General features: G+C 42.2%; 1 protein-coding gene across 1 annotated transcript in view; it reads left to right on the top strand.

Annotated features, from left to right (window-relative positions):
- The window catches only part of MEA1 (male-enhanced antigen 1), a 45,772-nt gene extending 28,533 nt beyond the window's left edge, over positions 1-17,239 (top strand). The window contains exons 3-4 of the mRNA XM_063441575.1: positions 16,551-16,641; positions 16,870-17,239. Of these exons, the coding sequence (XP_063297645.1) occupies positions 16,551-16,641; positions 16,870-17,027 (249 nt within the window). The 3' untranslated portion in view covers positions 17,028-17,239. The remainder of the gene's footprint in view (positions 1-16,550; positions 16,642-16,869) is intronic.
- The last annotated feature ends 840 nt before the right edge of the window (positions 17,240-18,079 follow it).

Below are 18,079 nucleotides of genomic sequence, written 5' to 3'. Positions count from 1 at the left end.
AATAAGATCCATGAACTTGTGGCAATAATGGCAACTGATAGTGTAGATTTAGTCGCTGTTACTGAGACATGGTATAATGATAAAAATGACTGGGACATAGCAATACCAGGGTACTCTTTATATAGAAAAGACAGGGAAGGCAAGAAAGGGGGAGGGGTGGCCCTGTATGTAAAGAATAGCATAAAATCTAGCCTAATAAAGGTTAGTGAGGCGAACATAGAGTCAGTTTGGGTTACGTTAGAATTTGGTAGGTGTGATTTATAGGCCCCCAGGACAAATTGAAGAGTTAGATAATCTACTAGTTGAAGAAATAGCTAAAATGACAATGAAGGGGGAAGTTATCATCATGGGTGACTTTAATCTTCCTGATGTGAATTGGAAAACAAAAATAGCTACTTGTGCCAGGAGCACACATATTCTAAACTCCCTACTGGGATTGTCTCTAAAACAAGTCGTTGAGGAGCCAACTCGTAAAGAGGCCATACTAGATTTAGTGTTAACAAATGGAGATTTGGTATCAGATATTACTGTAGGTGAAAGTTTAGGATCCAGTGATCATCAGTCAGTGTGGTTTAATATAAGAACAGTGACTGAGTCACACCACACAAAAACAAAAGTTTTAGACTTTAGAAAACCAGACTTTTCTAAAATTAGAATATGTGTAAAAGAGTCATTATTAGACTGGAGCAATTTAAATGGAGTCCAAAAGAAATGGGATTATTTAAAAGTTGCACTACTGAAGGCAACAGAAAATTGCATTAGGCTTGTCAGTAAAAGCAAAAACTCCGCAGTGGTGGTGTGGTACTCCGCAGATGTGGCCAAAATAGTAAAAAACAAGAAGTTAGCATTTAGTAATTATAAAAAAAAACAGAGTGAGTAAGACAGAATGACCTATAAGATTAGGCAGAAAGAGGCTAAGCAAGTTATAAGAGCTTCCAAATCACACACAGAAGAGAAAATAGCACAGTCCGTAAAAAAGGGGACAACTTTTTTTAGATACATAAATGAGAAAAGAAAAGTAAAACAAGGATTAGTTAGATTAAAAACAAAAGAAGGAAGGTATGTAGATGAGGATAAAGGTCTAGCTGACTGCCTCAATGAATATTTTTGTTCGGTATTTACAGATGAAAATGAAGGAAAGGGACCTCAGTTAAGAATAAGGATAAATGAGTCATTTATTCCACGTGAGTTTACAGAGGAAGAGGTTCTATTTCAACTCTCAAAAGTAAAGACAAATAAGTCAATGGGACCTGATGGAATACACCCAAAGCTATTAAAAGAGCTTAGTAGTGTACTAGCAAAACCATTAACAGATTTATTTAACCAATCATTGATAACAGGAGTAGTCCCAGAAGATTGGAAGTTAGCGAATGTTGTGCCCATTCACAAGAAAGGTAATAGGGAGGAGTCGGGCAACTATAGGCCAGTAAGCCTTACTTCAGTAGTGGGGAAAGTGATGGAAACCATGTTAAAGGATAGGATTGTTGAACATCTAGAAACACATGGATTTCAAGATCAGAGACAACATGGGTTTACTTCAGGGAGGTCATGCCAAACTGATCTTATTGATTTTTTTTGATTGGGTAACTAAAATTATAGATCAGGGTGGTGCAGTAGACATTGCTTACCTAGATTTCAGTAAGGCTTTTGACACTGTTGCACATAGAAGGCTTATCAATAAACTACAATCTTTGAGTTTGGATTCCAATATTGTTGAATGGGTAAGGCAGTGGCTGAGTGACCGGCAACAGAGGGTTGTAGTCAATGGAGTATATTCGAAGCTTGGGCTTGTCACCAGTGGGGTACCTCAGGGATCTGTACTTGGACCCATTCTCTTTAATATTTTTATTAGTGATATTGCAGAAGGTCTTAATGGTAAGGTGTGTCTTTTTGCGGATGATACTAAGATATGTAACAGGGTTGATGTTCCAGGAGGGATAAGCCAAATGGAAAATGATTTAGGTAAACTAGAAAAATGGTCAGAGTTGTGGCAACTGACATTTAATGTGGATAAGTGCAAGATAATGCATCTTGGACGTAAAAACCCAAGGGCAGAGTACAGAATATTTGATAGAATCCTAACCTCAACATCTGAGGAAAGGGATTTAGGGGTGATTATTTCTGATGACTTAAAGGTAGGCAGACAATGTAATAGAGCAGCAGGAAATGCTAGCAGAATGCTTGGTTGTATAGGGAGAGGTATTAGCAGTAGAAAGAGGGAAGTGCTCATGCCATTGTACAGAACACTGGTGAGACCTCACTTGGAGTACTGTACACAGTACTGGAGACCCTATCTTCAGAAGGATATTGATACCTTAGAGAGAGTTCAAAGAAGGGCTACTAAACTGGTTCATGGATTGCAGGATAAAACTTACCAGGAAAGGTTAAAGGATCTTAACATGTATAGCATGGAGGAAAGACGAGACAGGGGGGATATGATAGAAACATTTAAATACATAAAGGGAATCAACACAGTAAAGGAGGAGACTATATTTAAAAGAAGAAAAACTACCACAACAAGAGGACATAGTCTTAAATTAGAGGGACAAGGGTTTAAAAATAATATCAGGAAGCATTACTTTACTGAGAGGGTAGTGGATGCATGGAACAGCCTTCCAGCTGAAGTGGTAGAGGTTAACACAGTAAAGGAGTTTAAGCATGCGTGGGATAGGCATAAGGCTATCCTAACTATAAGATAATGCCAGGGACTAATGAAAGTATTTAGAAAACTGGGCAGACTAGATGGGCCGAATGGTTCTTATCTGCCGTCACATTCTATGTTTCTATGTTTCAACTCATGCTTGAATGTCCTACTGTCATACAGTGGTGTGGTTTGCCGGGTGCCAATCCATTAGGGGATCTTTGATAAATACCAATATAGGAATGTAGACTGCACTCACGGACTTCAAATGACACTTCATCCTGAGGAAGGTCCCTGTACGGACCGAAACGTCGATTTATTTGTTCAATGGAATAAAACACCTTTTTGAAATTTGAAGTCTGTGAGTGCAGTCTACATTCCTATATTGGGATATATATATATATATAATCTATCCCAAATCAGTTTTTGGGGTGTTTTTTACGCTGAAGGACGGTCACTTGTGATACAGATTGAGTGTGTTGGTGTTACTGTAGTCACTATCACCTGGGGTTTCATATGGATATTTTATGTAGGACCCTGGACTATTCTTATGTTTAAGCGTCTTATAGGGGCCAGAAATGGAACTCTGAATCACGAATCAAACAAACCTGCTTATCCATTGCGTTGTTTGTGTGTTTGGTGCTATGGCCATATGGTACTTTGGAGTTACGGAACTCGAGCAACCTGCATATCTCAAAAATTCGGATGAATCCAAGTTCATTTGAAAACTAATACTCAGGTCTAATAATGAAATGAAAATAGTTGCGCCCAGATAGATTTTCCCAATAAAAAAACAGGGAAAAAATATTTTTTGGAATGGTATAATAAAGAAAATGTGTATGCATCCAAAAGATGTCCGCAAAACTCCCAAAAATAAGTCTAATAGAAAATCAATTCATTAGTTATCAAAAACAACCACATGATGGCACCAAATGCTTACTTTAACTTCATTGGATATTGTAGTAGAGCAATCTTGCTTGTAAATCTCAATATTTAGAGGATCCAAAAGTATAACAAGATGCAAAAAGTGCATTAATGGATTAATGAAGAATAAATAAATACTTTCTGCCCGGGGGCACCAGGAAACATTTAAAAGGTAATATATGGAAAAACACGGAATGTAGAGAAGTCCAAAAGTGTTGTATAGTAGCAAATATGGTCGTGCGTATGTGCTCTCCTTTTAGCCACAAAGACTTATTGCATTATACCCTTTTATTTCATATCTTTGTTCCTGTTTCTACGAATTTAGACTTGTTAAAAGGTTATGCAGCCAGAGGCGGGGTCTGACAGCCAACTGAAGCAGCTGCATGGTACTGGAGCTCCTCAGGGAATCTTTTTTTGAAAGCCCAAAATTGATCTTTACTTAACTTTTTGAGGTGAAAATCTTGTTTCCAACCCAGACCTTGACCTGGAGCTTACCTGCTTTGTGCCCTGTCTCCTCTCTTGGAACAGTGGGGGATATCCCGGTCGCTACTGAAAACCCTGGCACAGTCATTTAGCCACAATCTAGTACTCAATAGCAAGCTAAAAAATTGAGGCATAACAGTCAAAATAGTTGTCCCACCAAGACCTGCAAACATGGGCACCTCCCAGCAGTCATCTGTACATGTGGATGTGATCCTCCTGAAGGCAAAGCTGTATGCTAGGGGGCTTACCTCTGCCCCTGCAGCCCAAACTGCGACACCCCAGAGCAGTACTGCTGGTTGTCAATGCCGACCTAAGCACCCTCCTCATTTGTGTAGGTGCAAAATACCGACCTTGCGGACGGCGACCCTTCACATGCAGTATGTTTGCTGACACGCTGCTTACGGAAAAGGAAGCCCCTTCACCCACAGTACGACCAGCCTGCTCCAGGATCCTTGTGATCTTGCTGCCGGGAGCACAGAACTGCGAGGTTGCGGTTACGAGCTTTGGCCGAAGCCCGCACTGTCATCCTAGAGAGCAGCAACACCAACCAGAGAGGGGTTTGGACTCCATTTGGGAACCCATCGGCAACAATACCCAAATGTATAACGAGTGTTTCCCTGACTTGGGCATCGGCTAGAAGTGTGCTCGCTAATCCGTGTATTCTGGGACTCTCCTGTGTTTTGCTGACACATTCATGATTTCTCTGCCACAGATTTTGAAGCTACATTTATTGTGTGCCTTAAACATGTTTTGCTTTTTTGTCTGTATGTTTGTTTTAGTTTATTTTTATTTATTATTTTCCTCTCTCCCTTTACAACGACTAATCGTATCCTAAGCTTTACACTACACTAAATCAATATCTTGCTAGGAGAACCAGTGGATTTTTATTGCTGACCATTACCTCTCATGTCTATTTACATCTCTCTTAATCTCCGTTTAATCCTCTGACATATTTGTTATCCTTGTCAATTTATTATTTCTCAAAACCAGCGCTGAAAATCTGTCATGCCACTGTTATTATTGACACCACTGTGTTTGCATTAGCTGGTATGGCATTGCTGGCGTATCTGTACTTTTTGCGCAACAAAATTAAAGAAGTTAATAAAAAAAATTAAAAAAAAAATCCAGCTTTAAAAGTGCTGCTGCCCTATAAACAATGATTGTTACAAAAATCCGGATATTTCCAGCAAATAGTATAGGCATTCCTGACCCTGAAACCTCTGGGTATACAGTCGGTATGATAATTTGAAATGAAACGGCCATCCAAATCCACCTCCCTTCTTATCAACTTAATTAAATATATATATATCCTATATAACGTCAGTATGGGTTAAATCTTCAGTGGTTCTAGGCCAAAATTATCTCTTTGCCTCCTTCGTAATCTGTCTCAGCCAACTCCGCTAAAGTTCCTCAATGAAGTCAACTTGTTAGGGCTAAGTAGTAGAAACCATTCACATCAATAAGCCAGTGTCCAAAACTGGTGGTGCTTACACACCCCAGGGGCAGCTCTAGACTTTGCAGAACTCAAACACGAGGCCCACACTAACACCATTGGTAAAAAATAGGGGTTGCCGTGGGTGTGTGTAAAAGGAGCTGTAGATCTAAAGCAGGGCAGGCTTGCAGGGTTGAATCTGTAGAGGCTTCCATTGTCGCGGCTTAAATTGCAATTATGCTAATCGTTTATACACAATTGCGAGGTATGGTTGTATAGCCTGGCTGTCATATATACATAAGTGCCAGTGGGAAGGGGTTACTGGAAGCAAAATGAACATTTTGGTTGGGCTTTAAAAAATAATTTACCAAATAATAAAGTTACAGATAAGAAAACAATGTCATAGACTGTGAAGATATTTATGGGGTAATAAATATTAAAATTTATTTTCATAAAAAGTAGCAAAATAGTATTTAATTTTTATTATATGAAAGCTTTATATATTGGCACGGTTTCCCTTGATAGATTTAAAGCGTAGAGTTACCCACTATTTTTACTCAGTTTATTAGAGAATATGTATTTCACATTAATCACAACCTGGTTATAAAAATATAATTTAGTGTGTCAAATAATTAATAATATGGAACACAAGAATCCGTTTAACTAACTAACTATTTTCTTTCCATCCAATAAGTCAAAAAAATTATCCAACCAAAATTTTACATTGCAGATGATTAATCAGGAAAAATTAACTATGCCTAAATTCAGAGAAGTCAATATCTCTTGATAATAGCTTGATATGCTATACTTACAAATTACAAGTACCGTATATACTCGAGTATAAGCCAACCCGAATATAAGCCGAGGCCCCTAATTTTACCCCCAAAAACTGGGAAAACTTATTGACTCGAGTATAAGACTAGGGTGGGAAATGCAGCAGCTACTGGTAAATTTCTAAATAAAATTAGATCCTAAAAAAATTGTTAATTGAATATTTATTTACAGTGTGTGTATATAATGAATGCAGTGTGTGTGTGTATGAATGCAGTGTGTGTATGAATGCAGTGTGTGTGTGTATGAATGCAGTGTGTGTGTGTGTGTGTATGAATGCAGTGTGTGTGTGTGTGTATGAATGCAGTGTGTGTATATGAATGAAGTGTGAGTGTGTGTTTGTGTATGTGTTGGTGGGGGGTGGGCATTTTGATTGTTTTTATTAATTAATTATCATTAATATTTATTATATTATCAATTATTATTTATTTTTAAATTATTATTTTAATATTATTTTTATTTTATAAATATTTTTTTATTTTATTATATTAATTTTTTTTTTTTGTCCCCCCTCCCTGCTTGATACATGGTCCACCTTCCCTGGTGGTCCAGTGGCATTGGCAGTTCAGTGGGGGGGAGGGGGGCTGGCGGAGAGCACTTACCTCTCCTGCAGCTCCTGTCAGCTCCCTTCTTCCCCCGCCGGTCCGTGCAGCTTCTCTGTCAGCTCACACTGTAAGTCTCGCAAGAGCCGCACTATGACCACGCGGCTCTCGCGTGACTTACACTGGGAGCTGACCGAGGTGCTGAAGGGAGCTGACAGGAGCTGCAGTAGAGGTAAGTAAGATCTCTGCAGCCCCCACAGCCCCCTGTCTGTATTATGGCAATGCAAATTGCCATAATACAGACAGTGACTCGAGTATAAGCCGAGTTGGGGTTTTTCAGCACAAAAAATGTGCTGAAAAACTCGTCTTATACTCGAGTATATACGGTAAATATATTGTTCATTTATTCCACCTGCAGGAATGGAATGAGGAACCATATATTTCCTCAGCTGACTATGATTTCAAAGGTTTGAAATCTGACCAGCCTTATCCAGGTATATTTCTGCTTTTAGTAAAAATTCATTAATTGCAATTAAATTAAATTAAACCAGCATATTTACCAGCTTTCTTGGTAGAAATTCTTTAGGCTTGGAGATATATTCCATTAACCCCTTAAGGACGGAAGGTGTCCCTGCCGTCCTTTGTACTTACCCGGTCACCGGCGATCCCACGCCGGCAATCGCGGTGTGGGGACACACCTGGCAGCCCAGGGAGACCCCTCCGTCCGTTTCAGCCCCCTGGGCCTTGTCCAAGGCCGTTCCAGCAGGGGGAGTGCCTGTAATGACCGGTACTCCCCCTGCTGCCTGAAAAAAAATAAAAATCATAAATGTTAAAACCGTGTAAAATTCAATTATCTATACTTAGATCATATATATTATATAATAGATGTGTGTGTGTGTATATATATATATATATATATATATATATATACACACAGTTTGTAGGCTTAGCACTCCTGCTTAATGTCTTTATCGCCCAGTGCTCGACTCATTCTTTTTTTTTTTTGTCTCTCCTGTGTTCCTGACTTTCCTCAATTTTTAAAGAAAACCTTATCTTAAGTTTCTTTACGTACCAATTTAAAGTGACCAATGGGATTAGGTGGGTTTAGCATCTTCAACTGCTTGTCTTATAGACTTTGATCAATAGATGGCGTTGTAGCTTCACAAGAATTTCTCATTATGAATTCCAACTTCCACTTTGTATAAGGGGTTAAATGAATTTCGTGATGCATTTGACATCACAAATCTTTTCTTTATGGATACCTTTCATCGAAGTAACTGTCTAACTTCAAAGAAATTTGGTTCTTTTTTTTTAGTAGAGTGGCCGCCTCCTTTTTGGCCATAAAGTATGATTTTTGACGCATCTGGACTTTGGTTCAACGTTCTCAAACAATGGTTTCTTGTAGGGATCCATTAAGATTAAAAACTAAAATTAATTATTTGGGTAATATCTTTCTGGTAATCCTGTGTCTGGTTTTCTTAGTTACACTGTCTCATAGTGTGAAACTATGTGTCTATTAGTAATGTGACCGCATGTGATGTACCGTATATACTCGAGTATAAGCCGAGGCCCCTAATTTTACCCCAAAAAACTGGGAAGACTTATTGACTCGAGTATAAGACTAGGGTGGGAAATGCAGCAGCTACTGGTAAATTTCTAAATAAAATTAGATCCTAAAAAAATTATATTAATTGAATATTTATTTACAGTGTGTGTGTGTGTGTGTATATAATGAATGCAGTGTGTGTATGAATGAAGTGTGAGTGTGTGTTTGTGTATGTGTTGGTGGGGGGTGGGCATTTTGATTATTGTTATTTTTTTGTTGTTATATTATTATTTTATTATTTATATTTATTTATTTTCGTCCCCCTCCCTGCTTGATACATGGCAGGGAGGGGGGCTCTCACTCCCTGCTGGTCCAGTGGCATTGGCAGTTCAGTGGAGGGGGGCTGGCAGGAAGCTGTTACTTACCTCTCCTGCAGCTCCTGTCAGCTCCCTTCTCCTCCGCGCCGGTCCGGTCAGCTCCCCTGTCAGCTCACAGTGTAAAAAAAAATTCTGGCAAAATAGAGTGTGGGAGAGCGTCAGCTGCGTTATCCTGAATACCCGGAACGTGAACATAAGTTATGCAAAATTGAAGATTTGCCGCTAGGCAGGTAAGACTCCTTACCAAGCTCATAATCAAGAGAGACTGAAAGCGGCCTTTGTTAACGATATTACATGTCGCAAGATATTAGAAAAGCATCCACTCTTTGCCCCGTATATGTGTAGCTGCTACGATTGGGTAGATTCAAATAGTGCTGGGGTGGTATTGAAATTTACTAGGGAGGTAGACTCAATTGGCCAAGAGACGTGTACCAATTTGTAACCAAAATTCGCTGCATAATCTACGGCACCTGATGCGTCAGTCCGGACCACAGGGGAATCGTCAGAAACAGGGGGAACAAGTAGTGACCTGCCATTTCAAGAGGACAGGAACAGACGCCACCTTCTTAATATCAGCTCTAGCTGGTTTGTCTAAGAGAGCTGTGGAGTCATCAACAGGGAGGCCATGCAAGAGAGAGAGAAGATTCTGGAAATTAAAGACTTACCTTGTGGAATTATTCTCCCCGCAAAATTGAGTGAACTGGGTAGTGACTGTAGCTCATTACTGGTGCAAGTGTCTTGTGACGTGCAAATGTTGATGTAAGAAAGAATTCTATCTACTTACACTTGTGGCAGGTTGGTCTGCATGGAAATAGAACTGAGTGTAAACCCCAGGAATGTGATCTCTGTGTTTTGTCCGGGCTACGGGTACTCCTAATCTTTGAACAGAGTGAACATGTGATTCAGGCTGTGTGGCGTGCTATGGTGTGGTTCGATGGTGAGGAAGTTGTCGAAGTAGTGTAAGACTACTGGACATCTGCATATGTTCCGTAGGAGCCAGGTTTAAGGTTTCGGCAAATATATCGCATAACTTGGGCTACATATGGAGCCGACTGTTGGTCTGGTAACGAAATAGTGTCTGTCTTCCCACTTAACTCCATGTAGATGCCAAATTGACTGAAGAATGGGTAGTCATTTACACCTGTTAGTAAATTCTGATTTACATAACCAGGCAGCCTTCCCAGAATGAATGATTGCTTGTATGGCCTCGTCAATTCTGGTGAATTGAAGGACAACTTATGATAGGGGCAGTGTATTTAAGCTAGGAGAAGTGGGTGAGTGAGGTGCAGAAAAACCAAAAAACGTATATACTCAAGTATGTCGAGTTTTTCAGCACATTTTTTGTAAATTGCCATAATACAGACAAGGGGCTGTGTAGGAGGGCGGCTGGCAGGGAGCGTTTACTTACCGCTCCTGTCAGCTCCCTCCTCCTCCGCGCCGGTCCGGTCAGCTCCCCTGTCCGCTTCCAGTGTAAGTCTCGCGAGAGCCGCGGGGTCATAGCACGGCCGCGAGACTTACACTGGGACTTGCAGAGGGAGCAGACCGGATCGGTGCGGAGGAGAAGGGAGCTGACAGGAGCTGCAGGAGAGGTAAGTTACAACTCCGATATGAAAGTAACGAACAGAGTTGCTGTTGCTGTTGCAGCCTTTCAAAACGCGCCATTAAATCGTCGAACACCGAACTCCAACCCGAACATACAGTGATATGCCTGTGTTCGGATCCAGGGTCCAAAAAACGTAATGTTCGGTACGAACCCGAACTTTACAGTCCGGGTTTGCTCAACTCTTGTATAGATGTAAACCTTGTCTCTTTGCTAATTGCTTCCCAGGATGTTGTGGGAAAACAGAATCTATAATTACGGCGATTTCGCTGTCGAAGGATAGAGACCCATGACTCAACAAAAAACTCACCATACCCGAGTTTGTCCTAGCCTTTGGTATTTACAGGAACGTTGTATGCTCTGTTTATCCACAACGCCGGAAAGAACTCGACTTATACATGCTCAAATTGGTGGACTTGGGCCACAAGTACGGGGGTTTTATGTTTTATGACTACCATCTGTGTCGGCAAAAGCAGCAGCAATCGGGGGAGTGGCCTGACCACCAAGCTGTGCAGACGTGTCTGGCACAAGCTCCTGTCTGGCGGGCAGAACCCGGGAGAAAAGCGGCGGCTATATGGCCCAAGGTCCTTCGAGGGTACACCACCCACATTGGGGGTGCCCCCCTGAACCAAACGACACCACCCCGGGGCCTGTCGGACACGGGAGAGTTGAAAACCAAATGCGGCCTACTGGGGCAGGAGCCGGGGTGAGGCAGCCGCTTTCCTCGGCACAAGGTCCCATAAGCGACTTCACTTCAGCTTACCCTCCCCTCCCCTCCCCCCCCCCCCCCCCCCGGACCGGTGGGGTCATCCCAGTCCCCACTGGACAAATCAAACGGAACGGAAAGCAGACATGCCGACTACAAGGCATACGGGGCACCAGCCCAACATGGCAGCCTGTGACATAATTAATAAGGGTGGGTCATCTTCATTGACCATCATGAGGTTAGTTCGCAGGCTGACCTGGTTGGCTACTCCAACTCTGCCGCTGACTACTTATCCCATTATAAATTTCAGGAATTCTGAACCCATCAGCCAACAAATACCCGACCCAAACCCCTGGAGTTTAACAATTTAATCCTGATTAACCTGGATATTGGTGCATGGCAGGGAATTGGCATAAGCAGCTTTGTCCACAAACACTAAGAAAACCTACAATAGAGCTATGGTCATTTTTCAGAGGCTCACCGTAGAATTCAACATTCACGATCATTCGATCCAAACCATGGTAGCATTTGCCGCATTTTGCCACCTTCATCTCAAACTTTCTTATAACACTATCAATCTCTATCTACCAGGTGTACAACACCACATTTTGACCACCATGTCAAATCAAACTCCTTTTCTTTCAGCTTACCCTGTAAAGAATATACTAGGCATGTGCATGGGAAATTTTTTTGGTTTGGCACTTCAGAGCTTCGACACTTCGGAACTTCAGCATTTCAGTTACTTCGGCACTTCGGATCATCGGAATTTCGGAACTTCTCTTGCAGCCGCTTGGTAGATAACTCCCTAATTCCCACAGCATTAGGGAGTTATTTACCAAAAGGCTGAAAGATTACTTAGTATTAGTAAATTATGCCCCTACTCGCTATACCGCAAGTAGGGGCATGTATAGTAAACTAATAAAAAAAAAAAAAAAGGGTCCCCCCTCCCGAGCCCCCACCCCTATGCGGAGGGTGGGGGCCCTAAATTAGAATAAGGGGGGGACCTAATGGCCTCCCCCCTGACCCCCACCCCTGAGCGGTGGGTGGGGGCCCTAAATTAGGGCCTCCCCCCTGGCCCCTACCCCTGAGCCACAGGCGGCTACCTGTTTACTAGACATGCCCTTACTCGCGGTATAGCGAGTAGGGGCATAATCTACTAATACTAAGTAATATTTACTTAGTATTAGTAAATTTGTCTGAAAGACCAATTTAGTTCTTTCAGCCTTTTAGTAGATGGCTCCCTAACACCGTGGGAATTAGGGAGTTATCTACTTATTCATTCCTGTCATTACATTGACTGGCCAAGTAACTTACATTTTATATGAATGTGTGTTACTTGATTGTTGTAAGTGTTGCAAATGCTTACAGCTGAATCCTGGCTATGTTTGTGTACTTTTTATTTAAAATTGTATACAGTGTAACATTCTTCTTCTTCCTCTGGGTAAGTATATTAGTACTTAGGCAATACTGTAATTCGGTAACTTCGGGACCTCGGTAATTTGGCTATTCGGACATTCGGAAGTACCTGAATGCCCGAAATTCGTCCGAATTCATACTCTGCCCGAAACGAATTGCACATGTCTAGAATATACTAAAAGGCATAAATAAATTAGATCATCACACTACACAGAAACTTCTGCCTATAGATGGAGAGAAATTCCGGGCTTTATCAGACATACTGGACACACTACCATTTGACCCCCATACAAACCTGGTCATAAAAACCTCTATGTATATAGCATTCTATGGATTCCTGAGAACTAGAGAATTCACGATAACAACCCAGTCAGACAGTCATTTATGTCTCATCATGAAAGACTTAAAAAAGGTGAATGATTACTATCGTTTGTTACTTAGGCATTCCAAAACCAAACAATCAGGCCGTCCGCTAGAAGTGCCCTTCTGCCCTACCTAGAATCATTGGTGCCCTGTCAAAATTCTAGACAGTTATCGAATACAGGTTAGGGACAATTCCAGCCACTCTCCATTTTTTCACACTGCTAGGCAGTCCCCTCACTACTTCCAAGTTCATGTTCTACATTAGAAGTCTGTGCATCAGATTAAGTTGGGTCCCTACCTCTTATTCTGGGCATTCATTCAGAATAGGGGCCGTATCCAGTATCAATACACCAGTACACATCACCAAAAAGTTGGGACGTTGGAAATCCACAGTATACAATAGATACATACCACAACCAGAAAGAGTTAAGGAATGCATTTAAAAATTTTGTATTATACTCATGTTTGCAATAAAGAGTGTTTTCTGCATTTCTTTTGCCCTCTTTATTACAGGCCTACCCCTACGTCGGTTTCGGCACACCACACCGACTTGCTCCAATCACAAGGTATTTTACGGTCTCTATATTAACCGACCACAAGTTTAAGGCTGAAGGCCTGTATTTTTGAGAGGAGTTAGCGTTCCTATGAAACGCTACTGCCCCTTCTTACCTTCGCCGTGGCGCTCTGTTCACCCCACCCACCTCACCCTCTTCATACCTAAACAATTCCTCCAGGGGGCCCCCTTTATTACAGGCCTACCCCTACGTCGGTTTCAGCACACCTCACCGACTTGCTCCAGTCACAAGGTATTTCACGGTCTCTATATTAACCGACCACAAATATATATATATATATACACACACACACACACTTTGCAGACACATGACATTTCTACAAGGTTAACAGCACTAGAAGGGTTAAAATTAAAGGGTTAAATTGGCACAAACGTGCCTGTCAATCAAAATGTTAACTTGACATAGGACAAAGACGTGTTGCCTGTCAACCAAAGTCAACTAGCCATCTTTAAAACCTTACTTTTAACTCTTTGGAGCTAATCATAAACATTATCTATCAGGGAACAAGTTGGTCATTTTGGGAGATATCACAGCATGTGGGGGCCTCTCTTTGGAGGAAGAAATAAGTATATAAACCGTAAGAAGACAGTTAGGACTTGTCATTCATCATTCCATCATACATATCCTGCTGCCGGTCTTTACCTCATTTCTGTTGGTAAGATTATTTGTTAATTTTTCTTTATGTAATATTAATTCATTTCAAATTCTGCTGATAAGATTGTGTTTCTTATAATTTTCCTTTCTGGAACATTAATTTAATACATACATTTTTATATTTGAGTCACTGTTTCATTCATACAATATTATTACCGTGCCTTTTGGGTCTTCAGACACTGGATTATTTTAGTGATAGTCAAGTTATCAGCTAGAATAGTTAATCCAAAAAATGTTTTACGGTATACTTGCAAAAAGACATAGTTGTTCTAATGCTGTATAATCACGATAAGTAATGAATGATCGGGGACAGATGTTGTCGCTACATCAATCATACCTTAAAAAGCCATAGTGACCAATATATTGAAGGGTCAAAATACATGAAAACCGACAGCAGTAAAGAAAGGGGGGTGACAGGTGGCAGTGTTGGGGAAGGAGGGGGTGGCAGAGTGAGTTAAAGGGATACTGTAGTGCCAGGAATACAAAGCTTTATTCCTAGCACTACCATCCCTCTGTCTCCCCCCCTTCCTCGCGCCCGCCCCCGGTAAATAAAGTGTTAAAAACCCTTTATTTACTTACCAGATCTCAGTGCCGATGATGGGTCAAAGCTCCACCCACTCCTCTGTTAAATCAGTGCTTTCCTATGGGGAAAAAATCTGACGCTGCAGAGCGTGTGGACGTCCAGCGTCAGATAACGGATCAAAAGTCTGTTTGGATCCTGGAAGCCCTCTGTTAGACAGCCACAGGGAGCATTCTTAGTGCTGCAATGTAAACATTGACGTTTTCTGCAAAAGGGGCACAGCACAGCAATCAATGAGCGGAAGTGGTCTGGGTGCCTACAGTGTCCCATTAAGAAGGGGGTGGCAGAGTGAGGGAAGGAGGGAGTGACCGGTAGCAGTGAGGGATGGAGGGGGTGGCAGAGTGAGGGAAGGAGGGGGTGACAGGTGGTGAGTTAGGGAGGGAGCGGGTGACCAGTAGCAGTGAGGGAAGGAGGGGGTGACAGGTGGTGAGTTAGGGAGGGAGGGAGCGGATGACCAGTAGCAGTGAGGGAAGGAGGGGGTGACAGGTGGTGAGTTAGGGAGGGAGGGGGCGAGCAGTACCAGTGAGGGAAGGAGGAGGTGGCAGAGAGAGGGAAGGAGGGGTGACAGGGTGTGGAGAAAAAAAATATTTTCCCTGGTGGTCAAGTGGGCTCCCTATACGATCTGCACCGCCACCGGGTGTGAGCTGCAGACCACTAGAAGTCTCACGATCTCCAGCCAATCAGAGCATTGCTGGCAATGCTCTGATTGGCTGGAGATCCCAAGACAATTCACAGTCTGCATCTCACACCCTGTGGAGCTGCAGACTGGAGTCGCTGGCTCTCACTCTCATGGCAGACTGGAGAGGCCGACAAGACACTCTGCTCCAAGGAAATTTAGGCCGCCGCGATGTCCCAGCCAGTGCGAGGCCTTAGGTGGCTGCCTAATTCGCCCACTTAGAGAGCTGCCTCTGACACACTCTATACAGTAATGTCCTGTAGTCTGTCACTCATCCATTTGCAAAAATAAATTGTGCAAAGAAGCACCATCATGGTTACAGTTTATTTTTGGAAATAATAAGGAAAACAGTGACATGTGCAAAGAGAAAGTTAAATGGATTTTAACCCTTTAAGCATACATGTACTAATACTCCACATGTCTGACATGTCATGATTCCCTTTTATTCCAGAAGTTTGGTGCTTAATGGGGTTAAAGGACCACTATAGTGCCAGGAAAACATACTTGTTTTCCTGGCACTATAGTGCCCTGAGGGTGCTCCCACCCTCAGGGCCTCCCTCCCGCCGGGCTCTAGGGTGAGGAAGGGGTTAAATTTACCTATTTTTCCAGCGCCGGGCGGGGGACTCTCCTCCTCCTCCTCTCCTCCTCCTTCTCGTCGTCATCGGCTGAATGCGCAGGAAGAGCCACGCGCGCATTCAGCCAGTCCATAGGAAAGCATTATAAATGCTTTCCTATGGACGCTGGCGTCTTCTCACTGTGAAAATCACAGTGAGAAGCGTGGAAGCGCCTCTAGCGGCTGTCAATGAGACAGCCACTAGAGGCTGGATTAAGCCATATGTAAACATAGCAGTTTCTCTGAAACTGCTATGTTTATAGAAAAAAGGGTTAATCCTAGCTGGACCTGGCACCCAGACCACTTCATTAAGCTGAAGTGGTCTGGGTGCCTATAGTGGTCCTTTAATAAATATATATCCACATGCATAGAAATTTATAGACCACATTATCACTAAATGCATCACTATAGTGGCTGAATCTTCAACTACTGAGCGTGGGAGAATCCGGTTCCTTACTAACTTTTGGGGAGGAGAGGAAAAACACTGAGGTTCGGAAGGTCGTGGCTAAACATGGCAACATATACATGTTATCTCTAGCATCGTACACATTTATGGCATACAGCTTTATCATCTCATATTTCTTGTTTCAGGCCATGCGGCTGCATTTACCTGATCCTCCTGTAGACAGTGATGATGAAGATGAGAGTGGAGCTTCGAGCGGTTCAATCCCTATGGATCCAGGTATGGGATTTGAAAGTTGATATAAACCCCAATACTCACTCACACTGTGACCTGAAAACTATGAAATCTATAAATTGCCCATAGAGACTCCAGCTTTTCTTCCTGTCTTTTGTGAGTTGGCAGCATTCTCACAATTTATTTGAGAATGACGGTGGGCAGTTCCCCCTATGTGTTTCCACCAGGTATGTTCATTGAGGTTTGACCTTTCTCTATTCTCACATTTTACAGATCATGTGGAACTTGTAAAAAATGCCATGGCGGCAGTAAAGTTACCTTCAATTTCCATCCCAATTTGGGCACAGCAGATTTCGGATGCTGACTGGGATCATCTGGTGCATCAGACAATTCAGTGTCGGACTTCAGGATCTACATCCAGTAAAAAGTGAAAGGAGGGCTTCAGCCATCTAACAATGGTGGGAACACGTCACAGGACTTTGGATACCTTCAGAAGCCAGAACCCCTCCTGCAGCCCATACTGGGATGTGAATGTGCGATATGTGTGTTTTTGTGGTTATTATTGCTGCCGTTGATATTAATGAACATTCATATTAAGGGAGCTGGTGAGGGGAGAAAATATATAATTCCTAGCAATTACTATGAATAATAAAATAGAAACAAATATCTGCTTAATGGAAAATGCAAATAAAATACTTACTCCCAAATGTTTCTATCCATGTTTACTACAGAACATTTGCTTCACAAACAATCTGATTATCTGTAGGATACCCCTATATTTGTATATCATTTGATATTAAAGAGCAGGGTATTTCCTGATGTCTTTAGACCAGATTACATGATGGAGAGTGCCAGATCTCCCAATCTTCTTATACGTGGTAAGAAGATGAAGTGGGCCCAGGGCCGGTGCAAGGACTTCTGTCTAAACAGGCAAAGTCACATTTTGCTGCACCAAAAATTTGTCTTCACCTGTCTATCTAATATGCCCCCTTTTGCCCCTCTTACCCATTCGTTTGCCCCTTTTGTGCATCTTGCCACCTTTTTCTTATTTGTTTTTCCTTTTTGTATATTGTATCCCCTGTGTGGAATTCTTTTCATGTTTTTGTGTCTTCATCCTAATTTTGTGGTCTCTTTACCCCCTTGTGTCACACACTCACACACACACACACACACACACACACTGGCTATTACACATGCACACTGACCCTTACTCACACACACTGCTGCTTATACACACACTTACTGTGTGCACACTCCAGCACACACACTGGATCTAACACACACAAACACACACAGACTTACTGTTTCTTATAGTTGCTAAACAGAGGTCCCGCTGCACTGTAGTAGCTTTCCTCCACTCTCCACAGCAGTTGGCCGCCGTTATATGATGTCACGTATGCCAGCGGTCTTTGAGATTGAAGAGATTGGCCGCCGTAGCTACTCGCTGCTCCATCCGCCTCCCTCAGTGGCTGCACCCCCAACA

This window comes from Pelobates fuscus, chromosome 2, assembly GCF_036172605.1.
Source record: "Pelobates fuscus isolate aPelFus1 chromosome 2, aPelFus1.pri, whole genome shotgun sequence".
NCBI classification, from domain to species: Eukaryota; Metazoa; Chordata; class Amphibia; order Anura; family Pelobatidae; genus Pelobates; species Pelobates fuscus.
The sequence above is the reverse complement of the archived record's forward strand: the minus strand, read 5'-3'. Positions and strand labels throughout refer to the sequence as shown.